At 51.2% G+C, this 27911-nt stretch overlaps 1 protein-coding gene across 1 annotated transcript; it reads right to left on the bottom strand.

Annotated features, from left to right (window-relative positions):
* Positions 1-711: 711 nt before the first annotated feature.
* CSNK2A2 (casein kinase 2 alpha 2) lies at positions 712-27841 on the bottom strand. The gene is made up of 12 exons (XM_027685332.1): positions 27738-27841; positions 27390-27501; positions 16503-16604; positions 15701-15751; positions 9553-9612; positions 7310-7393; positions 6327-6437; positions 6016-6117; positions 5595-5695; positions 4820-4968; positions 4529-4622; positions 712-1141 (listed from the first exon to the last, which is right to left on the bottom strand). The coding sequence occupies exons 1-11, from the start codon at positions 27839-27841 to the stop codon at positions 4546-4548; spliced, it is 1053 nt and encodes a 350-aa protein (XP_027541133.1). The 3' UTR covers positions 712-1141; positions 4529-4545.
* Positions 27842-27911: the final 70 nt, after the last annotated feature.

Below are 27911 nucleotides of genomic sequence, written 5' to 3'. Positions count from 1 at the left end.
TCTCTCTTTCCCAGGCAAAAGCCTTGCCTCAGAGGTACCCTTAGCCTGGGCAGCTTCAGTATAGGAAAAACTGTGTAGGGAAAAACATATGAGCAGTGAAGGAATGGGACAACAGAAGAGAAATGACCATGTACAGTCACGCAGATTCCAGCTGGAGGCTTTTAGACCAGAGTTTCAAGTAGTCCATTAACATCTAAGACCAGAGCCCAGCCTAGCCAAACCACCAGCACTGCAGCCAGACTCTCCCAAGAGCTGCCCGTGAAGCACCACATCTGAGGGGAACTCCTGCAGTGCAGAGGCCCATGGGCAGTAGCTCCAAGCTCAGGGCTTTGCAGTGATGGTGTTGGGAAGGAGGAGAGCCTCAGACCAAGAAAGAGGAAGAGATGGGAGCTCCAGTGGTACAGAGACAGAGCCATGCTCAAGCCCTCCCAGGACAGGAAAAGCAGGTATCAACATTAGCACTCAGGTATCAGCATTACCACTCAGGCCACCACCCAGGCAGGCACCTCTGTAAGAGTGTGGGGCCTAAGGAGAGACACCTCCAAAGGAGGAACACCCCCAAAGGTGGCAAGTGGCTCCTCTGCCTCTGCTCATGGTGATTTTGTACAAGTTCCTCCTGCTCTCCTCGCCCAGCCTGTCCCAGCAGGGCACAGGGAACAGCTCACACTGCCAGCACTCTGCAGCTCCCTCCCCACTGAATACTCCTCCTTGCACGCTTCTTTCAAAACTTTTATTCAACAATATAGAATTCTTTTAATTATAGTATAGAACTGTCCATCATGATACTACACCCCCTGCAGCCCCCGTGTCCTGGCAGAGAGGGGCACAAGCTGGCTAACCGTGGTCCATCAGGGGCCGGGGGGGCGACAGCCAGAACAGAGGAAGGAACAACTAACCAACAACTGCTTTGCACACCCTTCACATTTCCATGCTTTCTGGGTCAGGAAGAGCTCAACAAGGAACCAGAGGCAGGAGAACCTTTAAGGCCCGGAGGGAAGGGCTGAGGTCACCGCGGGGCGAGTGCCGCTCCGAGCCCTGCCCGCGCCGCGCAGTCCGCCCGCCGTCGCTCTACACGCGCCGATGGGACGTTTGATTTGGTTCTCATTCTGCTTATGGAAAATTGGGAGCAACAGCATCGGACCTGAGGAGAGACGGGAGGAGGGAAGTGAGCGTCACGGGGCACTGCCAGCTCAACGCAGAGCTCCTCCAGCACCAGGCGACGAGGAGATGGCTGGGCACGCTGCCCCACATCCTGCCACCCTCCAGGGTACTCTCCATGGCCCTCTGGATGTGGGGACAGCAGGGGAACCTAAGCCTGGCTTTGGAAGGGGCAAGAGGGGAAGGCAGGACCGAGGAAGGTAATGGGGAGATGTAGTCCAGCAAAGCAGAACTTTCATGGACGGCCAAACACAAATTTGGACTTTTTTCTCCCCAACCTCCTGTGTTAAGTTTCCCTCCGCTGCTGCAAATACCTTCTCTAGACCCATTCAAGACTCCCATCATGACACAGCACACTTGAAACAGGCACAGGCAAGGTGGTGAAGTCACTTACAGCATCCATCTCCTACTGCATCCCTCAGTGCCTGCCAGGGCTCTGGTTTGGAGCCTTTCCTCTTACAAGGCATTCAGCCAAACCCACACTCTACCTCTGCTAGAAAGCTGGGGCCAGACCACCTGAAAGGCCAGGAATGAAGATGCATGTCTCTCAGTCCTCTTACTTCCTAAGGACAAGACACTCTTCCCCAGTTCCCAGCTGCCCCTACAAGCAGGAGGACACTTTGCTAAGGTCCAGAGGAGAGAAGGGTTTTCTGTTCCGAGTGCTGGGAGGGCCACTGGCTGCAGAGACAAATTGGTACGAGCTGCAGTGAAGCATCCACACTGCCCTAGGATCAGATCCCTGGGATCCACACCCTCTTGCTCAGCTGCTGTTTCCCTCCGGGATGAATCTGTCACTGCTCATCCTACCTTAGAGCTGGGGTAGGGACGTGGGGAGATAAGGGGCAGGTTGTTCCAGCCTCTCTGCTTACTGCAACCAGGGAAAGCCATTTAATTTGCTGGAAGAGCAACTCTCTTCCTCTGCTTGAGGGTACCAGGAAAGAACTTCTGACTCAAGTTTACAGAAACAATACTTCCCAAAGCACCACCTTGAAATTCCACAATCAGGTTTGGACACTATCAAGCACTCATATACAGCGACCAACATTTTCCACCTATTAAAATTCCCACACTCAACCCATTCTTCTCCACACCTCTTCTGCCTTGTCCCTCCAGAAGCTGGGAATGCCAACATACAAGAGCTGGAAAACAGACAAGCTTCTCCCATAGCAACTCGGACAGGCCACGAGAAACATCCACTCCTGCCGCTTCTCCATGGAGCAATTCAATACAGGTTTAAAAATCAGTCCAAAACTCGATGTTAAAACCCCAAACCAGCCCTGCTGGTATCAGCACAGCTTAAGAGCACAAGAGACCCCCCTGCCCCTCAGGCCAGGCAGCCCAGAGGTTGGGCAGATGGAAGAGAGGGTTGGGAACACTCGCCAAGGCCTTCAGCAGCCTCAGCAGGAGAGCAAATGTCAGCAAGGCCGTGTGGCACAGCAGCACATCACAGGCTGCTCCTCAGCCTGGACACACATAACTGCTCTTGTGCACCACTCACCTCCCAGGGTGGGAGGAAAGAAGAACTACTCCCTGCTCAGCACATCTTTAGAAAAAGCCATCCCCCCAGGCTGAGGGCAGATGAGCAGGGGGTACACACGTGGAGACCCCCCAGCTTCCAGCCATGCATCGGTGACCTGGGCTGATCTGCCAGGTAACAGACAGCCCGAGGATGGTCCCTCAGGCACCAGCTGTTTGAGTCCAGTGTACCTCAAGAGCCGACTCCCAAAATCTCACACCTCCTCTGTGGCCCCGTGGCAGCGCGGACAATCTGCCACAGTGAAACTCGCAGGGCTGACAGCACGAAGAACTGCGACCAAAGACTGAGTGAGACATCCCAAAAAACTCAGACAAGAGGGGCTGGAAGAGCCAACCTGCCCTCCTGGAGGAGACAAGGCCTTCAGCTCTCAGGCCTCTCTGGCTATCACATAGATTTGAGACGGCAGACGTTCAGACGTATAGATATTTATTGGTTTCAGTGAATTATACAAATGGATTGACCTGCTGTCGATGCCAATAGAACTTTATTGGAATATGGAATGTAAACAGATGTTTCAAATAGAAACATTGCAACCTTATAAAAAAATTAACTATTTCAACAATGCCGCAGAAGGAAATTCTGTGTTTAGGTGCTGGTGGGAAAACACTATCTCCAGCGTCTAGGTTTGAGTGTCACCAGAACCACTTGATGAAGTTACACACAGAACAAGTAGAGGAGGCAACTGTGAATTGTGGGGCTATAAAGCCATCGAGGGATCTGATGAAAGAACCCACAAGACGAACCCCCCACCCCCCAACAGGATCGGCACCCCAGAATTCAACAAATGGCTGACTTTGTTAAAACACTGTGTGGGATCCCAAGTCCTGGATCAGTAGCTGCACAGCCCCCGCCCCGACGCTGTTTGTTGATCCTCCCCCCTCCCTGTGCTCTCCTCCCTGGCCTCCTCTCCACTCCTCCATCCTGCGGTGCTGGATTGAACCGCCCCAGAGCTGTGCTCTGGCACAAGTCTGCGTCTGGCACAAATTCTCATGGGAGCCACGTCATGAGGTACGTGGTTGCACACCTATCACAAGAAATCTTGCAACACTGACTTTCCTGAGCTCGGTGGGAAAGTCTGGATAGTCCCTCCCCTCTCCTGCCACAAGAGCAGCCCTCACATTCACAAGTTTCCAAAGCAGGTCTATTGAGTTTCTTCTCAGAGCGAGCCTTTGTCAAACACACTGGAGGGGGGGATCTCCTCTCCCCAGCAACTCGGACCAGTGCCTTCGTTTTAATGCTCCAAACTAATCCTGAGATGCTGCTGGGTTTGTGGGTTGTTTTTTGCCAAACTCCCCCCCCCGCCCTCCCCCCAACCACCCCGGCATTCACAATTGAAACTGGAATTCAAGGGCCAAATTCAAGCCCAGAGTGAGCAGTAAGGACTTAGACCTCAAAACAGAGTTGCACCTGCTGACCCCCAGCCTGAATTTGGTTCATTCAGAGACTACAAGTCAGAAAGGCAAGTTTAGAAAGAGGCATGCTAAGGGCTGATGGTACAACGACCAATTTGTCCCCACCAGCGTGGTGGGGAAGGCTGGACTGAGAAGGAAGAGAAGGATCCATAGAGATGTGAACCAGAATCAGTTGTGTGGAGCCCTGGGGATATCACTACATGTTTAGCTCTTGCAAGACCATTTGCCCAGGGCTTTGGTACCACAGGGTTAGAGTTACATTAACCACAACCACCAGAGAGGAACTGAGGTTTATGACCCCCCCCAAGGTTAGATTTCTGCCGAGTATAAAGGGGAGGGGAAGGAGGGGGGGGTCCTTGGTTCTTTTCCCTTCACTGTGTGACCGAAGGTTTTGCTTTTATTTGTAAACATCTTGAATTACCCGTCGTTTTCCAGTCCTCATCGCGCTGTTGTCATGCCACTGGAGAGCACAGCGTTTTCTGAGCTGGGCTGGGACTGCTCCTTCACCACTGGATCTGCAGGAGACAGAGGAGGCAGGAAGAGGAAACAGTATTTAATAAAAGCGGAAGCTCCACCCGGGCAAATCCTTCCAGAGAAGCTGCCCTGGAAACTCACGGAGCTGCTATAAGGCTTTCGCGGAGCAGGGAGCCAAAATTCACCTCCACTACCCACAGCTCCATCCCAGCTGGCCCCAGCTACTCCCCAGACTCACAGAAATAGGGGTGCTCCATGGCCTCCTTGGCAGTCAGCCTCTGTTGATGGTCATATCGCAGGAGCTTGTCCAGGAGGTCGAGGACTTCAGGGCTGACCAGGTGTCTGTTCTCGCTGTGGATGAAGTTCTCCCAGCGCTTCCGGGAATGCCTGCAAAGGGACCAGCTGTCACCAGCTCAGCAGCACCCAGAGGTCCCGGGGGAATCACCTGCCACAATCCTCCTCTGAGAAGGAAGGCTGCCTACAGCTCTTCCTTGCACAGGCAACTGCTCAGCAAACACCTGCTGAAAGGGGGAAACCCTCTTCTATACCTACACAATTGTATGGATGTCCTGTGCCTGGGAAAGGCATGATCCTTTCTGTCTACAGGGACTAGACAATGGCATGTGGCAGCAGGCAGGGTGACACCCTTGGGACCAGAATTTCTCTGACTTGCCAGCCAGCCTCACAGAAGCTGTCCTCACTATTCCACCCACCTCTTGTCCTTTTCAGGAATCTCAGCTGGGAGACTCTGAGCAACTCAGCCCATGCTCAACTCCAGTGTCTACACCTCCACTTTGAGGATGTGAACGAGCAGGAGGGAGAAGAAATAGGGGATGGATCATGAGAGAGGCAAAAGGAAAGAGCCTGCATTTCAGTGATGACATGATGCAACAGCACTGTGACCCAGCAGATCGAGCAGGCCTTTGCTGAGAGTGCTTCCAGGGCACAGACATCAGTTTATCTCCCTCTCTGTGTCACAAGGAAAAAGGGCAGCATTTCACTTCTCCACTTACTGGCCCAGGATGTCATTGAAGTGCGGGTCCAGTTCTATGTGGTACTTCTTGAGATACCCATAGAGCTCATCTGTGCCCAGGACCTTCGCGATGCGAACCAGCTGGAACAAAAGGCATATTCAGAGAGCAGAAGGGCAGCCCACCACTCTTTTGCAGAGGCAGAGCTGCCCAAATCTAAGAGCAGTCCTTCTGGAAACATCCCAGATGGAAGGAATATCTCCCTTGAAACTTGTTTTTGCAACGTGTGCAGAAAAAAAATTCCTACACAATAGCAGAGAAGCAAAATCCCAAATGGCTTAACCAACATGCAACAACATCCTCCCAGCATGGTGATCTGACCCTCAGAACCTCCCCACCATACACACAGAGATGAGCTGGGGACAAACTTTTCACACAATAAGCCAGGTAGCAATGTCTTTACTTGGTCATAATTGTCCTGGCCGTGGAAGAAGGGCTCCTTTCGGAAGATCATGCTTGCCAGCATACAGCCTAAACTCCACATGTCTAAGCTGTAGTCATACATCTGAGGGAAAAAGGAGAAGCTGTCAGAAAAGGCACACTCACCACAGCCCGGTTCCCCAGCTGCACAGGCAGCCTCAGCCTTTGCACTTCACAGCCAGCCTCTCTCCAACCCAGGCCATGCCCTGACAGGCAAAACCAGACAACCCAAAGGTGGCTAAAGTGCAGCCACAAGTGACATCACTGGGTAGCAAGGAGGAGACAGACTCTTACTTGGTAGTCCACAAGGAGCTCTGGTCCTTTGAAGTACCTGGAGGCCACACGGACATTGTATTCCTGAGCTGGGTGGTAGAATTCGGCCAGACCCCAGTCTATGAGCCGCAGCTGGACACACCATAAAGAGACACAGAGTCAGGAGCCACTTAGGTGAGGCCATGCTGGCCAAACCTCTCAATCCCTTGAGCCTGGGGTGGAGGGAGGCCCTCTGATGACAGGGAATGCTCTCAGCAGTGCTCTGTTCACGCTCTTTCCACTAACACCAGCTTGTGGGGCAAAGCCCAGCTTAGAGAGCTGCTCTGCCTCCTGAGTCCAAGCTCCTGACCAGCACCACCAGCCACAGCAGACAGGTCGTTGCATACTAGGCAACAGGCAAAAGTCTTATCCCACTGTTTAGAGAGGCTGGGCTGAAGGCAGTGTTGATTTTACCTGGGGTTTGAGAGCAGAAAACGGGGTAGGAGGGGGGTTCATCACATCCTGCAAGGCAGAGCATCTCCTCTGCAGCCCCAGGGATGGACGACCTGCCGTGTTACTGAAGGACAGTGGGTCCAGTGAGAGATTCCCTTCCTTATAAACCTTGCCTTGCCTGTTCAGCCTCTGCTGACTGGCAGAAAGGACCTGCAGAACAGCAACTAGTTCCCTGCTACAGATCCAGGTCCCTGGGGCAGGTACACACAGCACCCACTGGGGTATGAGTACCAGGATGGGGGAAGTCCCTGCCCATTTCCACGGTTGTGAGCTGGGTACAAGCATTTCCTGTGACCTAACTAGCACATCCCAGCAGTGAGGAAGCCACAGACTCCCACTGTGGTGCTCCCCAGCGAGACTCTGGCCATCTCCTGATGCTGTCACAGGTGGAGGGGAGCCACTAAAGAAAGGTTAAAGGGGTCTGTGCAGCTGCCCAGGCTATGGGTACAGAGGCAGCAGAGCTTCAAGTTTCCCTGGAAAAACCTTGCTTATAAGCCCTGGTGTCACAGTACCTTTTTCTGTTGGTGGTCTATCATGACGTTGTGGGGTTTGACATCCCTGTGCATGATTCCCATGCTGTGACAGTAATCCAGGGCCTGGCAGACACACACACACATTAGACATGGCTGTAACCACAGGCACAGTGTCAGCAATATAACAGACAGTTCTCAGCCAGGAGCAAGAGCTCATCAGGAAGTGCCATAACCCTGGCACAAGAAACTGGCATTTTCAGCTCTTATGCTGCACGTGGATGAAGTGGCAACCTGGCAACAAGCCTTTATGGATCTTGACTGCAGTCACAGTCTTGGAACTGTGTTCCCTGCACAATCATTGAAGAACACGATCCAGAGACGTGTCCCACCCGGTGACAAGCCCAATGCTCCAGCCTGGGTAGCCCTGTGCTTCCTAGGTCATGCTCTCTTCCCCAGAAGGGGATGATTCTTACATGCATACAGTTTTATGGCCTTCCAGTGCAGCTTTTCACCTGTGCCCCAAAACACACTTAAGCCAGAAAGTCACCTCTATCCTGCTGATTTAAGCCAAACCTGCAGTTAAAAAAGTGATAGCACACGAGGGAGAGCAAAGCTGCTTCAAGCTCGAAGGCAGGAGCACACATAAGCTCTCCAGCTCCATGACCTTGCACCACTTGCCCCCCCCCCAACGCAGCTGTTCCCTTGAGCAGAGGGGTGAGAATGTTGTTTTCTCATCTCCAAGGGGAGGGAGATCCATCCATCAACATCTATCAGATGCTATGAGATCTCCAGCAGCATGGAAAGAGGGTACAGCCTGCAGTCATTCAATATGCAAGACATCAGTGCCAGGGAAGCAACGCTGTCCTTGGGCCCCTGCCACAGCAGGAAGCAAGGAGGCAACAGCTTCCATCACAGCAAGGCCTAAGAGAATATCCCTGCAATGACATGTGGCCTCACAGCCCACAGGACTCACAGCACTGTGGTCCTGGAATCTCCAGTAGAGGAGATCTGTAACAGGTTACACAAAGTGCTTCCAGGGATGAAACTGTTCTAGTGTCTTGTGTTGCCAAGGCTGGATCACCTAAACTTCATCATCCCTCCCACCCTAATCCTGGGTTGCCTTAGGCTCCCTCCAACCTCCAGTAGGAAGGTACCTCCCTTGCAGACAGATGAACAAGCTTGGGGGTGCAGAGAAGAAAGCCTCCCTCAGGCCTGCTAGATCTCTTTCAGGAAGTCTCCTGCAGTCACGAAGTCCTGGAGCACAAAGGGCTTTCCCTCACCTGTTCCACTCATTTCCAGAGGCTGGGGAACTGGAAAGTGCCAGCCCAGAAATCCCAAGGTCCTGCTAAGACCTGACACAGCCAAGCTGCTGCTCCAGTAGGTCAGCACAGAACTTCCCTTGGATGAGTTGAACCTGGAAGCTCTCCCTAATGCCCTGCTACCTCCCATGTCCTGCAGCTGGAGACCCCTGAGAAGGGGCAGCACATCTCACAGACCTGCCATGTGGCTCTGTGAGCATTTCCACAGGGAAGTGCAAGCTAGGCCAGTTAAGAGGAGGTATTTAGGATACTCCTCAGCTTTCATCAGAAGGGCAGGGAAAGCTTTGCCTGGGAGGTCTCAAAGGAAAATACCAGTGTTATATCAACATATAACAGCTGGCATAACCAGAAGCTTTGTTCCCCAAGACCACATTGCCAGGGTTCTGTGACCACAGGGCACTGAGCTGGCCAGCTTGTTCTTGATGTGCCCTAGATCCCCCACCCAGAGAAACAGGGGTCTAAGATCATGTGGGCAGAAGTCACCTTCTGGGTCTGCATTTGAACAGTGCAGCAGAACAAAGCCTGCAGCTGGTAATCCCTCTCTTCCAGTCTCCCTAGAAACCCAGCTCTCCAGCCCTGCAAATGCCTCTCAGTGCTTGTCCTGGGTCTGGCTGGAGGGAGTTGATTTTCCTCACAGCAGCTCAGTGGTGCTGGAAACACAGGGAGACCAAGCACAGCCCTACCTGGTGACTACCAGTCACAAATGCTTCCTGGGGAAAGGACAGACCCCAGAGAATCAGAGGCTCTTTGGAGGTGACCTAAGGTCCCCAGTTTGGCTGCAATACCTCACAGCAACAAGCCAGGTAACCAGATCTCTTCCCAAGCCTTCCCAGGTTAGGAGACATGGATTCTGCACTGAACACAGGAGAAGTAACCACTCAGTAGCACTGCCCCACGAGCCCTGCTACCACCACTCTCATTCCTGGCCTCCCCATCCAGACTGCCATATGCAATGCCACTCACCTTCAGCAGCTCATACATATAAAACCGAATATCAAAGTCTGTCAGGATCTGGTACAGTTGCTGAAACAGATTTGGGGAGGGAGGAAGAAAAACAAAAGAGACAAAAATAAATACTCCAGATTTGGATTAGTTTAGTTTCCTGCACCCCACTTTTCTCCAGTCATTGACCCCATTCCAGATTTCCTGTGAATGCTGCCATTCCTGAGGGCTGTCCTGGTCTCAGACCTACCAGGGCTACACACTAGGGAATCCCAAAAGGATGCAAGAGCTCCTGTGAAATGCTACTGGGATCATTCAGACTTAGCTTCATTCCAGCAGGAGATGGGCAGGCTGTCTGTCCAAGGAGAACAGGGCAAAAGCCCTTCAGAGCACACTGGAGTTGGCACAGATGATTGTGACTCTCTGTTGTCAAGTCACTGTGATGACTTTGCATGTCAACATCGATGACAGCATTCAGAGCAGGTTGGGAACACACGAGCAAGGTGTCCAGGTGCTCAGGGTGTGGCAGGGAAACAAAAACTTTAACCTAAAGGAGCACAGGGTAGGGAAATACAAAGGGCAGAGACAGTCTTAGAGCCACAGAGGCTCCCCTCTATCCCAGGATAAAGACTAATGCAACTCAAGAGCACAGAAATGCTTGTGGGGCCAAGGAGAGCACAGCTCAGAGTCACAGGGAAGTGCTTGTTACCAGCACATGTTCACCACCCTCCTCTCCTCTGTGTCCTTCTGTGGCTACTCATGCAGAAGTGACAGAGATCCAGGGTGCACTTTAACCTGCACTGTGCTACCAGCACCAGCACTGGAGAACTCATCATCCTGCTGCTCCCATGCCAGCTCACAGCTGGCCCCAAATCTGCCTTCTGCTCTATATCTGTCACTGGCAGCGGTGTCAGCCCAACCCTGTTGGGCTGTGCTCTCATCCAGGGAAAGCAAGGCAAGATGCCAGGGCAGGGCAAGGAAGGACACTCGCAGGGCAGCAGTGGGACCAGACCTCTCTGCCCTTTCTTACAAACAAGGATCATCTCACAGCTCAGACAAATCACCGATTGCATCAGCACTGGAGCCAGCTGCCCATCACGGGCACCACTTGGCAGCTTCAGGAAAAATCCCAGAGCAAGGGATTGAAATTCACATCCCAAGAGAGCAGCTCTACCCTGGATCCCCTCCAGGCCCATGTTGAGATCCTCAGGTTCCTGCCTTACTCAGGGCCATCTCCAAACAGACACCCCCCACCCCCCAGTACTCCTCTTGGAAATCATTTGACAACATACAAGTGTCACTTACACACACAGAGCTTTAACAGCCTCCAGGACACAACTGCATTGAATTCTCGTGAGCTGGGATGATCCTAACGCTTTGGAGCAACCCACTGAAGCAGACAAGTGAGCAGGGAGCAAAAAAGACATAGCCACAAGCTATAGAGCTACAGCAGGGATAGATTTCCTGACTCTGATGCAGGATGCAGGGCCAGCAGAGGACAGCGGAGTCCTTCCAGAAGTCTGTTTAAATGGCTTGCTAAGTAATAAACACTATGAGAAATGTGTGTAAAACATGTCTTTCTGGCATTCACTACCCTGTTCAACTTCATCTGGCAACATCATGCACCTAGGGAAGGAGGAGGGCAGGAGAGGCAGTGGCAGAACAAGGCTAGACCTCATTTCCCCAATTCCCTGGCTCCTCTGCCTCTTGTTGCCTGTAAGGAGGGAAGGGAGGTCACTAAAGTCTTTCTTTGCAGACCCACAATGTTGTCACTTCTCTAACTCGTGGCCTTCAGTGTTGGACCATGATATGCCCACACACTGTTTGTTGGGCAAACAGCTTCCAACAGCTTTCCCTGGAAGAGCTACCTGTGAAACCCACTCCCCGACCCTCTCGCTGTGCCCAGGCCAACAGTGTGGCTACCAGTGCCCAGGCTCTGCTTGCCACAGGGACCATCCCTGCAGGAGTGCTCAGCCCCCTGAAGGCAGCCTGTGAATGCTGAAGGCTTTGAAGGACAGAGCCATGGTTTCCACTGCAAGTGGGTCCTGCACAGCAGCTGCCTCAAGCAGGCTTTGACAGCGAGGCTCCAAACCCCCTTTGCTCAGCCTAGCAGAGGAGAGCAGACACTTCCTTTGCAGACGTGCCCCATGCTCTGCTCTGTCCCTTTGGAGCAGAACTACCAGAAACATCACTGTGGGGATCACTCAGACCCAGCCCAAATCTGCTCAGCCAGCTGCCAGCATTCTGGATCCCAGGAGGCCTCAGAGACCTGGGCTGGTCTCCTTTCTCCATACAGAGCACAAGGAAAGGCCAAAGCCACCCACAGGCAGCCCCTACCCCTCTCCAGCTTTTGGTGATATTTTGGCACACATCACATAACCAATCATAAACTAATCCTGTTAGTGCCTGAGGAGACAGAGACACGCTTCCCCTGCCATGGGGCTGACAGGAGCTAAATGCTTATTCCTCTCCCTTGAGTGAGCAGCACAGCTGGCTACGTGCAGGAAGCAGCATCTGCAAAGCAACAGGGTGGCTGGGAGGAGAGACACCGCTTTGGGGTGCAGGGCAGGCAGCAGGAAAAGAAAAGGAAACAGTTCCCAAAGCATTCCGGCCTTGGCAGCCACGCAAGGGAGGGGAATCTTTTATAATTCTGCATCGCTTATGCAGGGCAACAATCATTTTTCAAACAAACCTTGGATGCACAAGGATAAAACACACACATTTTCCCTTACAGCAATTTGGCCTGAAAATTCACCAAAGTGCAGGTGAAGTGGAAGACTTGACTCAAAAGCCCACTGAACCCACAACTCCAACAGGCTGAGCATCCTAGAGCAACCTTCCTTCGCTCACCTTTCTTGCCCATCTCCTCTTCTTGAGCTGCAAACCTCCTACTGTGGTTTAAGAATGAAATAGCAAACCCAAAGCACAACTGCTCCTCGAGAGCTGGCTCTGCCCCCTTTTTTCCTGAGGGATTTGCCTTTTTGGGGCAATGAAAAGCACAGTACCAGGCACGTTCACAAAATATGTGAGAGCTGACAGTGGCTGAATTACAGGCGTCTCATCTCTAGTTTGAAACCAATTAGCAAAAGACATTTAATTTCACTGATGATCCCCCAATTGACCGTGTGGCTCTGCAGTGCAGTTTTCATTGAAGGCAGATGACTGTGGGGAGCTTGAGTGCTCACAGATGACAGGTAATGCAGCAGGTCTGAAGGGAAACACTAGCCCTGTAACACAAGCTGCAGAACATGCATTTAGTCTGGTTCCAACTCATCCTCCTGCAAGTACAGTGCCATCCCTTCCAGCGGGGACCCAGACAGGTAATTTAAGAAAATGTAATCAGCTCTGGGGAGGTATCACCTAAGTCTCCTCTTTATACCATCATTTAAAAATAGCCAAACCATGTGGAATACAAGCCTGTGCTTCTGATCTGGAATTGTTCACAGCCATGGCTTAGGCCCCACAGAACTGCAGTTTCTCCCTGTGCACAGACAGCTAAGGAAACCCAGTAGCCATTTTCATGGGTGCACTGACCTGAGCAGCATTCTGCCATTTGAATGGGCAAAGGGTTCACAATGGGCAAAAGCATTAACATTAAGCAAAAAATAATAATGCTGAGGGAAAGAAACAGCCAGAAAGGAAACAACTGAGCAGACATCCAAGCTTGTGAGCAACTACTGCCAAAAGGACAGAGAAAAAAGCAATCCTGTGAAGTGGTCACCAACCCCCTGCTGCACACGAGCTGCCCTGGGAACCCCCTCACACATCCTGAAGGTGATTTGCCAGCGAGATGCTGAACCCAGACATGGAGGCAGAGATGGGCAGATCAAAACAAAGAGAAGAGGTCCTTGTCACCTGGATTAGCTCACGTGGCATTTAACTCCAGCAGAATTTGGCTGCCCTGGGGGATCAGGACTGTGGAGCAGAGAGGACAATGACTGGGTGCTTTCCAGCTGCTTCATGTGTAGAGGTACAGGACAAGCAGAGACCTCCAACACAGGTGGTCTCACCCACTTTGTGCATTTTCTGCTTGGCATTTCAGAGCAAGGGAAGAGACACCTTGGGAGCATCTGCTGACATCACAAGAAGGCACCCACAGCCACCCTTAAGTAGCAGCAGCTCTATAATCTGCCAGTGAGCTGCAGCCCCAAGAACCTCCCCAAACAGGCAGAGAGCTCATGGGAGTGTAGCTCAACCAACCCACACACCCCAGACACAGCTGGGGAAATTCAGGTTACAAATAAGCTCTGAACAGGAGCAGCCATACCCCATGCCCTGGGGACACACTTGCATTCCCAAGACGAGTTATTCCTGCCTTGTACCAATCAGCATCAGAAGCTTTCTGTCTTAGACTTGCCCAGCTGTGAATTTGGAGTTCCCTGAGGAGCCAGGCTTTCTCCCAGGAGCCTAGAAGAGGTCTGCTGCAAACTCATATAGTTGTTTCTAATGCAACAGCCAGAGCTGAGCATTGTTACTTCTGCTGTGGCCAGCCCACTGCTCCTTACTGGCTGCAGCAGTGCCTGCTCCAACTCTCCATGTGGCTGGGATGGCTGATGGATCATGGACTCTGAGCCCTTCATTTTTCAGTTAAGAGTCCCTGTTGGCCACCAGCCTCAACTTCATGAACATATTTCAGTTACTGGGTGATATCTTGGATGATAAATTTTTTCCTCTAAGGACACAACAGAGTGGTATAATCACATTTTGACAGGAGAAACATAAAGCAATCCTTAGCTAGGTGCAAGCAACCCATTTTATCTCAAGCCATATATTAAAAATAAAAATTAATTAATTAATTGATAAAAAACCCTCTAAATAGAAAATTAAAAACTTCCAGGATCAGCCTTACAAAGAGACTGTGGGTCATCAGGAGAAGCATAGGGGTACATTCCCAACACACATGCAGCACTGGAACAGCCCAGCTGATGTCAAGGAAGGCCAGGCAAACCAAACCTCCTTTAATTAGCCCTGAAAGGTCATCACACAGCACTCCTCTCATGGCTGTTTACTTGATGGAGGCAACACTCATCTCCCCGCCCAGAGCTGTCAGGGCAGACGCTGCTGCAAGTTACTATTATTGTGGCTCCTGCAGTAAGTCTCTGCATGAGATTAAACAGCACTAAGACCCCACTGCAGCATGGCTGCAACTCTGGCTGTGCACACACATCCCATCCAGCAGCATCCAGCTCGCCAGACCCACCCCAGAGGGACGGAAACAACGTGTCTTGCCCTGCACACAGATGGTCTGGGAGGCAGCTCCTCCTTTCCACCAACACCAGCCCAGAGTTCTTCTCTGGGTCTTTGGTGCATCTGCTTCCTTTAAGGCCTGTACCTACATCATGCTCCAGCACAGACAGGAAGAAAACCCAACATCCCATAACATGGAATGAAAGAGATCCCTGAACAGTGCAGGAGGGATGACTGCTGGCTTTCTAATGGCTCCATTAATTCTCCACCACTGACTTAGGGTAAAGACTCACATAGGGGAAGCAAAGATGCCATTAAAATAGGTGTGGCTGCTAATTACAGATCCCTTTTGTCTCTCAGTCTGTTGCTCCCAGCCAGAAACATCTGAGTAGCAGAAGTGGTTGTAGCTGCACTCAGAGGACCCTCCTTTCGGGAATGGGTTATACCCCTTGGAGCTCCCCAGAAATCAGAACAGCCAGGGAATATCCTGCAGCCTCAGGTAAGCAAAAGAGCTCTTAAGATGTGTTCAACAATGCTCAGTACCCTGCTCTGAGGCCCACTGCCAGTGGGAATGTATTTTCCAGTCTCTGCCACCCCAAAGTCCCCGGGTCTGAAGGATTCCAGAAAAAAACTGGTGTCACCTGCTCCATCAACTGCACTGCTGTAATCAGAGCACCACAGCACAGGGATTAACTTGGGCTGAATATATAGCACAGCAGTGATTACTAAATTGAGAGGGGAGTAAGAATATCTAACCTGTTGAACTTACTCCTCAGAGCTGGGAGAAGATGCAGCACACAAACTTTTTATTCCTTTTAATGTAGAGCCCAGTAACAGGTTTCTGATTTACATGGAGAAAACAAAGTGAAGCTGACATAGGTGAAAACTCCAAACTCCAAACTCTCCCCACAGTTCTTAGGATTATCACAGCACTCTTAACAGAAATGGGAAGCCTCCCTCCTCCACACTCAAGCAAACTCACCTTAAAATCTGTGTTATTGATGTACTCAAACACCAGAGCAGGGGTCTTTGACTGCAAGGGAAAGAGAGTCATGGTTTAAAACACCCACTTGACCTTTCTTTGCTCCAAGAGACCTTAAAAAGCCTTTGCTTCCTGCCCAACCCTCACTAGGGAGAGCAGGGCAGCAGCAAGACAGGGAGAGAAGCAAGCCCTGCTCCTGTAAAAGGTGGAGGCAGCTCTGCTTATGCCCCACACGCCAAGCACCACCTCACAATTGTGGCCAGTGCTGCTTCTCCCCGCGCCAAGGGGCAGGGACAGCACTGGGCAAGGCAGAATGTGTCACCAGGAGCTAAACCCTCACAGCCTTCCTTGCAGGAGGAAGGTCAGCCAGGACTGCCAATGCTACAGCAGCATCACTTCCTCTCATGGCTGCCAGCAGGATGGGAGTCACAGACCTCAGCCAGCTGCTCGTGGGAGAAAACTTCCCGGGAATGGGTCAATTGTGGCAGTGCAGACCAACGACATGATTGCTGGTCACTGGGTAGGGCAGCAACCAGAAGGATCAAAGTGCTTCATTTCCAGTTGTCCTGGCTGGTACTTAGGCTCCAGATGCCAGACAAAAGCTAGAAGGCTACAGGCTCTACTTTCTTATAGGGCTTCAAAAGATTTCCCCCCATCAGCCATGAGGACTCACAGAAGACACAGAAGGGGTCTTCAAGAGTCTGGGGAACATGGAAAAGAACAGGAGCCCATCCAAACCTGCCCCGTGCCTGCAGCCAGAGGAAAGGCAATCCCGCCACACACATGACACACGGGCACCTACCACTGGATCCTTGACAGTGTCAATCAGATTAATGATGTTGGTGCCACCACGTAGATTCTCCAGAATCTTAACCTCGCGTTTTATCTTCTTTTTCTTCACTGGCTTAAATAGACAAAAGAAATTAGAAGTGAGAGTCCTTTCAGAAATAAACACTGATTTCTGTCACTGATTTGGACTGGAACACATCACCTCCCCTCCTCTCTCTGCTCCCACCCTCACAAAAGAAAATTTTTAGCTCCAAAAAGGAGACAGACACCTTGCATGAACTAGAATTTCCCTCTCATCCATAAAACCTTTCCCCTCACCAAGGGAAATCAAACTACTCCAGACCAACATAACTGTGACTCCAGTGGTTAAAAGCACCTTGCACTGCTATGTGGTAACCTCAGCACACTGATTCTATGTTGTGCATTCAGAGCCACAGGATGAGCATGGTGGACCTATCTCTGCTTTTGCTTACCAGCACAAACCAGTTTTTTACTCCTTAATCCCAACCTGTTTTCCCAATGAGTACTTTAATCCCACGAAACAATGACCTGAGAGTCTCCAACACCAAGATTTCTAGTAAGCTCAAACACTGTGTGCACGTGTAGTTCACTATCACCCTGAGTGCACAGCCCCAGCTGCACTGCATGCCACTGCATCCATACACCATGATTGGTTTTAAAGCCTACAGACATTTTAAACAGTTTTGACTCCTCCTCTAATCTGTGCAGTCTCAGGAGCTCTCTTTGCAAAGTAAGCTTTTCTCTGGACATCACCCTGCGGAGAGTGACAAAGAACAGCTGCTCCCAAGGCAGGGACTCGGAGCTTGGGTTGGATTTTACACTCTGCTGATCCAGCGGTTCACTTTAATGCAAATAATTGTTTCTGTAACTCATCCACTCCCAGGACAACTCTAGCTCTGTGCCTGCTGGAAAAAAAAGGCAGCTTAGAGGAGATAAGAGGTGAGACTTTCTTAATGACTCTTGGCTAGTGATCAGTGTGGGCAGCACTGGCTGCGAGTCACCAAGTCTAGCAGTCCTTCCTTGCAGAGCTGGAACATCCCCTCCTGCCCCACAGCAGCACTGGAGAGAGCTGCAGAGACATCCTGGAGGGACTGGTAAAGCCCTGTCTCTGAGGTTTGCTGATGATAACACTCCTCTCTTGACATTTAGCTTTCTAAAACATTCACCATCCAGCACGGAGTCTGGTGTGTGAGGAGGGGTGTAATGCAGAATGGCAAAGGTATGAGGCACCTTAAAAAGTGATACACATTAGCAGATGTCTGTGTGAAGGACAGGAGCTCAACAGTTCAAACTCACCACCTCGCCTCTGCTGTAGCCTCCCACTTCAGGGTGCCGATGGGGCAACTCATACTCCCCATACAGGCAAATCCAAGGCAATCCCTGTTTCAGACCCCTCACAGGAATGTACGAGCAGACAGGAGAAGGAACAGAAGGTTTTATATAGTGGGAAAATATGGCATTTATGTAAGTGATAAAATATGCTGTCTTTCAAGGCTCTTCAGGTGGCTGGAACCTTCAGATTTGAATCCTGTCCTTCTCCACTTGCAAGTTAAAAGGCAGCAGCTAGACTTTCAAGCCAAAAGATGAGAATCTCAGCCCGAAGCAAAGTGCCAAAAATAACAGCGATGCCGGCACAGGGAGCATCAGCACCTCATAAAGCCACTGTGGAAAATGGCAGCAAGGCCACGGCAGCTGCCAGCCAGAGCTGCAGTGACGTGGGGCAGGGGAGAGGGCAACCAACAGCCCCGGGGCAGCACCCAGACACAGCTGGAGCTGGTGGGAGCTTGGAAAGACAAGGAGAACCAGCCAGAGCAGGGGGATGTAAACCAGCAGAAGTGAGGGCTGTATTTTTGAACCCCAGAGGAAGATGCTTCATCAGGGGCTGATTTCATTCATGTCGGCGTGGGGATGGACACCACCCTTGTGTCACCCACGTGCACCGATCTTACCAGAAGGCCAACGTGGAATTAGAGGACGTAATTTGGTTACTCTGCTTGTCCACTGAGGCAAATGCACACACAAGCTGTTTTCCAAGGAACTTCAAAGAGGAAGCTGAGGTACTGCCATCCCAAAGGCACTCACTGAATCACAAAATCACCATAGACATGCATCACAGCCTCTCTGCTGCAACACTTGCACCTGATCAGGAGCTGAAACGGTGCCTGAACACAGCCAAGAGGACCCAAAGCCCACTTTGAAATACCCTTTTCTTTGTATTTAAGTCATTTCAAGGGCCTTTTGCATCAGTTACATAGGGAAGGATATCCCTCTGAGATTTCCCTTTCTCCTTCTGTAGTAACCACTGTTCCCACAGGGACAGAAGTTGTTGCTTTCCGGTTGTTTCCACATGTTTCCACATTTTTCAGGATGGAAAAATGATGCTCTGTATTATCTCTATCAGAAATCTGGCCCTACCCACCACACACTTATTAAAAGACAAGAGCAGACAGAATCAGTGACTTTTGGAAAAAAGGAGAGAAGAAAGTTGGTCTTTTTTTAATGAAATGCCTGCAGATAATTGCCAACAGCATCATCTCTGACATCACTGATGGAAGATACTCCAGCAAACACTGTCTCAGCAAGAGGGAGAGTAAAAGCCACTCGCTGTTTGCACTTTTTCTTGCTAAGCTGCAGCAGTGCAGAGCTCAGGCCAGGTTGTCCACACATGGCCACACCACCTCCACATCAGCTGTGAGCCAGGACAGGGCCTGAGAGGCCTCAGGGCTGTAATCAGTACATCATCAGAGCGCTCTCCCCATGTGCAGCCAGCGCTCAGAACGGGGTTTTCCACCACTAGGAAAACAGGGATGAGGCAAGGAGAAACGCCACGGGCTGAAGTAATGTCATTTTAGAGGAAAAGTTACTGCCTAGGAGTGTCCTCAGAGAGAGATGAAGGGGAACAGAGCACTTCCCCGTTTCAGATTTGCAGGAGAAAACAGGTAGAAAAACCTCTGGCCTCCTCCTCCTCACTCCACAGAGCTTTCACTGTGTCCTACCCACACGTCCCACGCCACTGCTCCAGCCACAACCGCCAACGCCGCTGGCCAGCCAAGGGCACGTCACTGGGGCCCAGTTCCTGCCCAGTAACCAACTGCAAGTCCAAGTAACTGCTTCCAAGCCCAAGGTCTTGTGTCTGGCACGTCAAGCACCTCGGTGCAAACCACTCCAGCACACGGCCAGTGCTGCACTGGAGGGAACCATTCAAACCAGACAAACTCTGTTGACTTTGCTCCTGTCCCAGACTCCGGTACTGTTGAAAGCACAGGCAAACAGCAGCATATCAGCCATGCACTGGGATTAAGTCTGGGTTGCTACAACTGTCTCTCACAGTCACCCGATCTGTCTCTCCAAGGATGTTGACTCCAAACACACATGGATTAAATGTGAACTGAAGCTATTATGGCCTCCAACCATCTGCCTCTCCCAGCAGGGATAGCTTCTAAAACACCAACCCTTGCAGCCAGAGTATTTTTAACCGTACTCATTTAAGGCTGTTTTATTAAACCAGGCTATGAACAGCAGCATTTCAGGTTGTTTCCTACACAGGCCAATCCCCCTGACCCGGGAGGGGGATTTCCAGCAGAGGAAGGGAGCAGCCACCTCGACAAAATGAACTGCCCTTAAGTTTGATCCGAGTTTGCAAGGCAATGTTTTATACAGGTGCAGACTCCAACTCCATCTGTTCCCACACCAGAGGCACTTCAAAGCTTTCCTCCATGTTGGGATTCTCCAGTGACCAGTATGAGTCAAACCCTTTCCCTCTGAAATGGGCTCCAACACAGTCTCTCTGCTCTATGCAAACACCTATTTCCACGAAATCTGTAGAAACTTGACAGCTTGGAGACTTCTGTCGCATTTGGTTGGAATTGGCCAACCAGTGCAAAAACTACTGGGGGGAGGAGGGGGAGAAAGGCTGACAGACAGCAGGATTGCATAAGGCTCGTTTCCATAGGAAACCAGGCTAAAAGACATGTCTCAGTTTAACCGTGTCTACACTGGGAGGGGTTTAATTACTTCTACTGCAGCAGTACCCTTAGAACAACATCACTGCCTAGCTCAAGCCAGTTTTCCAGATTCCCAGGAAATTGCTCCTTCCTCAGGCAAACTGGAAGTGAGGTGGCTGTAAATGGTGGAGACAAAACATGCAGTTCATGGCTGTCCACTACATTGAGTGCCCAGAGAAGAGGAACAAGGTGACCTCCAGCCACAGGAGGATGGGCTCTGCTGGACCCAGCAGCTCTCACTTGACTGTCCCCAGCCACCTACCCTTTGCTGCAGGTTTCCCACCCTATCAGCCAAATGGATCCCATAAGGTTGCTTCAATCCACTTGAAAGTCAGGCAGAAGAGGCAGTGACAGCAATGCAATGCCATCGCTCTGCAGAGGTGAGAAATGGCACGGGGTAAGCTTTGCAGTGAGGAAGATGCAGAAGAAAACACCTCTGTGACCAAGAGAAGAGATCCTGGGTCATTTTCCATGAGATCACGTAAGCTTGTAAGCAGGGAAGGAGTCCAGCTGCAGCAAACACCAGCTGGGAGAATTAACATTGTTTGCTAAAATAAACCTTTAAATACAAGGCTGCAGCCATCACTTCCTGTCTTGAAAAAATAAATGGCTGCCTGGTTAATCATCTTTTTTGCCTGGTTTCTAAAGCAAAGGGAGTACACACTCTTCTGTCAGGTGCTTCAGTTCCAGCCTTCCCCAACAACCTGGGGGCCCATTGCTTGAATTCAAGCAAAGAGAGAAATTAGATTTGTTATCCAAAGTTCTCTGCGCATTTTCACACTATGAAAGGAAAGCAGTGACCAGGAAGGCATGTGAAATACCAGCTAAGTCCAAAGCATAAAAATCATTTTCCATTAGCCCAAAGCAGGCAGGCCAGCAGGGCACACACACTGCCTGCTGAGAAGCACACGTGCTGCTCTGAGGAAGTCCCAGAAGGTGCTGGGTTTTGCCCAGCAGGTGCTCTGAAATGGAACTGGGGTTAGCGCAGCAGGGAAGAAGGTTTAGCAGTCAAAAGATACAAATCCATGAGAAACTGAAGTGATGTATTCCATCACCCCATAAAGATCCATTCTTTGCTCACCAAACCTGAATAGCCTGGAAATACCATGAAGCTTCCAGTGAACAAGCAGGGAAACCTGAACACACAATGTCCAGGACTAGCAAAAGGCTTAAGCAGCATCCCTATGACAGGCTTTAAACATTTAAAAGCTGGCACTAGAAGCTCATTTGTCTCTTGCATTATCAAAAGAATCACAATAATCGGCCTATAAAGCCCGACGCCAATTGCTCAATAGGAAAATTGGCTTCAGAGCAGCTCTGCTTATTTTGCCAGACATCAGCTGGGAAACCAAATAATAGTATTCAACAGAGCTACAAAATCAAGGAGCCCACCCGTGTTAATATTCTGTTGGTCGTTTGCATCTTGCCACTTTCAGTGTGGGAATTCAAACTTTCACGAGCTGCTCCTGAATTTTAGAAAAGAGGGGGAAAAACGTACCCCCAAACTCCTAAAGTACTTTTGCTTTTTTAGTTACATAAAATATACTTAAGCTGGGTAGAATATCCCAGCACATGTTCCGAGGGCAGTTTCATTCTTTCCTTCAGAATGCCTTTCCTTCCAACACGGCACGCCCCCAAACTGCCCTCCTGGGGCTTCAGGGCTGCCCACGATACATCAAGACTTCTGCAGCCAACTGAAAGGGAGGTGCATGAGGACCAAGCCCTGATCCCCACCACCACCATTATGTGGGATGGGAAACATTCCTTCAGCCTCTGCCCCAGGCCCCTGTGAACAGACACAGTGCTGTATCTCACCCTTCTCCACACAGGAGCTGCAGCTTTGCAGCTCATCAGCTCCTTGGTGCTACACCACCACCAGCTGCACCTCCAGGCCTCTGCGAGACACCCGGTACTGTCCCCGTTGGTCTCAGCTCAAACAAGGCTGGACTCCAGCAGCCAACTGTGCCAAGCTCAGTGTGGGCAACTGGTGTTCAAAAGAGAAGAGCTGTGTACCCAGCTCTCTTGCAAAAGGGCTCATTTCAAGACTGCCAGAGGAGGAAGTGGGCCAGGGGGAGCTGATACAGTGCATGCAAACACAGGAGGAGCGAGAGACACAGAGCTACCAGGAGGAGGCATTGAACGGCTTTGGTGGAAGGTCACCGAGCCAGTCAAAAGCTCCAGCCTGAGGGACCAACATCATCCAATCCTATTTCCCTGTGCAATCCCTTCTGCACACCAGCACAGGAGTCATTTCAGCCCCCATCTAGACCATACTGATGTATGTGGGCTCTGAGCTTTTAGAGACAGAAGAAAGCTCACCAGAGCCACAGGGCTATGTCCCCCAAGTGGTTCTCTAGCTACTAGAGTGATAATCTGAGTTCAACACTGGAAGGACTTTCCAGCAGTGCCTGGTATGAGCAGCAGCTCTGGAGGGTTCACAGAGCCCAAATGGGGCAACAGGGGAAAAACAAAGCCAAACAAACAAGAATGCACTTGTGAAACCACGTACATGGTTGAAAGTTCCAGTGCATGGACTCAGCACAGAGGGACAAAAGCCACCAAAGGAGAAAGGGGCTATTTCATCACTGTGGCAGAACCTCCATTTCACTGGTCCCTCTCCTTCTAGCACCATTCTTCCCCTACCTCCACCCTTGTGTTGTGCCTAGGCAAAGAGCAACCACACAAGGAGACAAAACAGCCTCTTTCTGATGGGTTTAATCCTTTGCAGGCAAGTAGAGTGTACATGGACACACGGGTGCATCAGGAAAGCAGGAGGACTCCTGACTCCTGTACAGTCCTGTCAACATGGATGCTGTAATCTCCACCCTGAGCAGACACCAGGATGGAACAGGAGACTGGGCTGTGAAGGACATGGTGGTACAGCCAACACTCACCAACAGCCCTAACTGCAGGTAACTCTAACAGTGCTGTTCTCACTACAAAATATCACCCACAACAGTTACAAGAAATTTGGAAAGTTAACCTTTGGCTTTTAGAGTAGCAACAGTTTCCTCGGGAACACTGTTACCCCAGACCAGAGGATTGACTTTCAAGCCACACTGGGAGACACTCTGGAGCTGCATTAGCAGAAAACCAAAATGAAAAGCTCGTCAAAGGGACAGCACAGACTGACCTCAGCAGTCCACCAAAAATCTGAATCTGTGTTGTTAGATATGGAAGAGCAGAGCTGTGCTTTGGATACCTGCATTGGATGTAGACCATACATGACTCACTGGAAACAAGTATGTCTTAAACTTCCTTCGTACGTGCTGAGGAATGTCAGACCTCATCCTGGGAGTCAAACCTTAGCATCAAATTTAAGCAAGACACGACAGCACGTACAGGACATGTTCACACAGTCCCCCTTCCTGGCATGTCCCGCCCCGAAGCAGGCAGGAAGCATGTCCACAGCTGTCCTGATGCCAGTCAGATCAAAAAGCCCACAGGAGCCTCCAACACCAGTCAGGCACTGTGGGAGCAGAGCTGCTGGCTAACTCCAGGCCCTCCTACCCATGAGGGGTAGGAAGGTCAGTACAGTGCAGAGTACCCCCACTTCAGCCCCAGGATTCTTTTTTTTCCCTGAATCTTTGCTCTCTGAACAGGTTGAAAAGGTAGGGAGTTGCCCTCCACCTCACTTCTCAAGATAAAAGCTTTTTGACAGGAGGTGTCTGTGTGGTAAACCAGGCTCCTGCCCCACTGCTTTGCCTACACCATCCTATACAGTGCATGCTGATGTCCTGCTGCAGCGGAGTGAGAAGCAACCTGCTTGTTTTGCCTTTTAAAAAAGAGCTGCAGAGTTTTCCCAGGAAAAGTAACATTAAGAGTATCATATCTGTAAAGAAAAGCACTTGACCCAGGAAATGGTAATGTCATTGTTATCTGCACGTTCTTAATTCTCCTCCTTTGCTGACACACATTATGACCACAACTAGCAACATACCATTTTCCTGTAGGATTGGGCCTGGTCCTGCACTTGGGGTAGCAAAACTGAAAGGACATGCTGGGTACTGGCCAGGGAAATGGGGCACCTTGCTTTATGCAAGCCCAAAAGGCCTGGGGCACTGTGGTACCAATCAGAGTCATCAGCTCCCTGACCTTGTCCAATGCTAAAGTCTTCATGGGGCACTCGCAAACAACGTGAGTGGCTGTTGGAAAAGGAAGATCCATTATCTACCCCTTCATGCAGCACTAAACCAGGACCTGTGCTCTAGTCTCAGCTTTGTTTAGGCTGAGGGACTTGCCCAAAGTCACACAGGAAATCTCTGTGGCTCAGTTCTGCATCAGACAAAGGGTGATAAAATTTCCTGACCTCTGTGGAGGAGGGTACAAGATGTTCAGGTAGCACAACACCAAAGTAGGGGAAGAAAAGGCAGAGGCAGAAGTACTTGCTCCGTGCTAGCTTGAGCTCAGTAAGGACAAGATGCTTCAAAGAGCAAGGCTGGGAAGAGACATCAGTCACTTCCCATGAGGCAGAGATATTAAAACAGAGACTCTTGCTAAAATTCACTCTAACACATAACATAAACTGTCCTCTCAAAAAAACTTAAAGAGAAAGAAGCAACTGTGCTAAACAGCCACATCCATTGCCCAGCAGCAGTATTCCCCTTTGTCCCATCCCTGCAGCCATACAAAATCCTGAACATTTTTGGTTGCATTTCCCACCTCACAGGATCCGAATCCCTCCTGAATTTGGAGGAACAGAGACACTCAACCTCTTTGCTAAGGCTCCACTGTAGATACATGCAATTACATTTGCAATTAAGTTTGAGTCTAGTTACAGGAAACCAGAGGCACTTTCCACAGATCAGAGTGATGTTATTGCCACACTTCACAGGTTTTCATAACATACACAACGTGGTATTCTGAAACTCACTTTTCACTGACCCACTTTCCACCAAGAAGAAAGTTCATCTTTATTTATCTGGACCTTCTGCTTTTCCTTGCTCGCTCCCAGGAATGCTGTCTGCATGTTAATGTAAGTGGGGAGAGCCAGGGGAACCAGTGGCAACACCATCCGCTTCAAATCTGGGACAAACCAGTCTCCTGCTTGCAGGGCATTAAGGCAACACATTCAGGCCCCAAGGAGAAGGAGCACCCAGCCACCCTCAGATGACTCTTGCCAGCTGACTCACTGTCCAGAGCTGACAGGCTCCCTAGACATGACAGAGTTCGGCTGCCACAGGGAGAGGAGCATTGCTCCAGGGGAGGCTCTCTGGGCTGGGAAGAAGCAAGGAGCAAGGTTTCTGACCACTTTCTCTGCAATCTCTTCTCAGCCCCCTTTCTGTGTTGGACAAGACCTGGGATCTCAATAAACCACAGCAGTCCTGAAGAGGCCATCAAAGGCTCCAGAGCAGCGTGCACGAGTGCACAGTTTCCCCAGTCCAGCCACAAGCCATCTTGCCATGAACGCCAGCTCTGCACTGGCCACCTGTGCCTAGTGTCTCATTGCAGAAACTCCTGCCTGCACCTACTTAAAAAAGACAAAAGTTCAAACCACATAAAGCATCTAAAGGAGGGGGAGGCCCAAATAGCATGCCAGAGGAACTTGGCTTGGTGAGGACACGTGAGCCTCCTCACTCTGCCCTGACGTCAGGCTCAGCCACACAGTCTCTCCCAAACAGCTCACCTGGCCACCACCTTGCCCACAGCCAAAGGCAGGGTGTGTGTGCCTCCTCCCAGAGACAGATGGAAGATCATACCTTTCCCAGGAGCGCTGGCTGGACAAACCATGACAAGTCCTCTGGGAAGCTAGGGCAGATCCCAAGGAAGCAGGCACAGTGAGTGAGTGGGGATGTCAGCAGAGACTGCCAGACACACTAACCGAGCGGATCTAGCAAATGCCTTAAGGCTACAGCCCTGCAAAGACACATGTCCTAGGGAGCTGCTTTTCTTAGTGGCTGCAAGAGCACGCTGAGCTTAGACCCCCCTGCACGCTGTGGATGAACGGGTGCCCAAATTCTTAGAACACCCAGGGTCAGACACCGGTTCCCACGTGCTCCTGGGGAACAAGTGACAAGTGTGGCTGGTCCAACAAGTGACAGCCACAAGTGTCAGCCAAGCCAGAACCAAATGTACTCCAACTCTAACCTTTCATTTCTCTCCCCTGCCTACTCCCAGATCATCAGCATGGGGTGCTGCTCAGTTACCACAGCTTGCTGTGAGCCTGTTGCTTCAGTGTCGAACACAGTGAGGCATGCTCTGCACTCAGCCATCCCAAACTACAACCTACCACTGCTGCACGAAGGTCCCCGTGGCCCTACCCCACCAAGGCTAACACCCCAGCACGAGGGTCATTGTTCCTGACACATTTTGGACGGGCTCTTTGAGTCTCCTCAAGTTTCCATAGTGTTTATGGTCCGACTGTGGTGAAGTTCTTTCCTATGTTAGATCCTCTAAAAAGGACTGAATATAAAATTTTGCTTTTTTGACTGCTGAGCATCCCACAGCCTGGCTCTGGAAAGGCCACATGCCAGCTGTCTGGAGGTTAACAGAAGGATTCCCCCCTCTGGGCTTCGCATTCCTGTTGACATGGCAGTCCCTGGGCTGTTTTAGACAGGCATTGCCAGATCCGATTTGCCAAACAGAGGCAGCACACGCAACGCTGTTCAAATGTCAGGACTCGTAGCTCTCCCCCTCCAGAGGAGCTCCCAGCCCAGAGCTATGCTGGACAAGGAGGGGTGGAGACATCAAAACATTGCTACAGCACGCAGGACACCAAATCCATTTCCAAACCCACCGTCCCAGTGCCCTTAACAAGCAAACACAAGTTTTGCGACAAAAGAGGAGATCCAACAGCCCTTTGGCCCTGCCAACCCAGCCCTCTCCCCCTCGCTCCCAGGCACCACGAGTTCACACACCATCAACGGGACACTCACCTTGAGGATCTTCACGACGACCCTCTCGTTGTTGGTGATGTTGATGGCCTCAAAGACCTCGCTGTACTTCCCTCGGCCGAGCTTTCGGACCAGCTGGTAGTCGTCCTGATTGCTGCGGGCACCAAGAGGAGAGGGGCGGTGGGGGCGTGTGGGTATAACCAACAGGGCAGGGGCCGAGGGAAGGGGGGTACTCCTCTCCCAGCCTCCCCCTCCGCCGCCCGCAGCCCCCCGGGGACCGCCCAGCGCGGGAGCGGGGGGTCAGGGAACCCTCCCCGCGGGCCGAGGCCCTTCCCCAGGAGGGCGCGGGGGGCCGGAGGAGGGAGGGCGGATCCCCGCGCGGCGCTTTACCCCCAGCTCGGGACGTGCGACTCGTAGTCCCAGTACTCGCGGCTCCTCAGGCTGTTCACCTCCGCGTACACCCGCGCCCGGCTGCCGGCGGCCGGGCCGGGCATGGCGGCGCCGGGCGGCGGCTGCAGGAGGAGGAGGAGGAGGGCGCGGGGCCGGCGCGGGAGGCCGGCGAGG

The sequence above is a fragment of the Neopelma chrysocephalum genome, unplaced genomic scaffold, assembly GCF_003984885.1.
Source record: "Neopelma chrysocephalum unplaced genomic scaffold, ASM398488v2 Primary Assembly neopelma1_68b, whole genome shotgun sequence".
Taxonomy (NCBI): domain Eukaryota; kingdom Metazoa; phylum Chordata; class Aves; order Passeriformes; family Pipridae; genus Neopelma; species Neopelma chrysocephalum.
The sequence above is the reverse complement of the archived record's forward strand: the minus strand, read 5'-3'. Positions and strand labels throughout refer to the sequence as shown.

What these genes read in the sequence shown, in the direction of transcription:
- CSNK2A2 (XM_027685332.1), bottom strand. Translation starts at nt 27,841, where the DNA reads ATGCCCGGCCCGGCCGCCGGCAGCCGGGCGCGGGTGTACGCGGAGGTG. An exon ending in GCCAGGACAATTATGACCAA is followed by an intron (nt 5,696 to 6,015) that starts GTAAAGACATTG and finishes CTTTTGTTCCAG; the next exon opens with CTGGTTCGCATCGCGAAGGT. An exon ending in TTCAATGACATCCTGGGCCA is followed by an intron (nt 4,969 to 5,594) that starts GTAAGTGGAGAA and finishes GTCCCTTTGCAG; the next exon opens with GCATTCCCGGAAGCGCTGGG.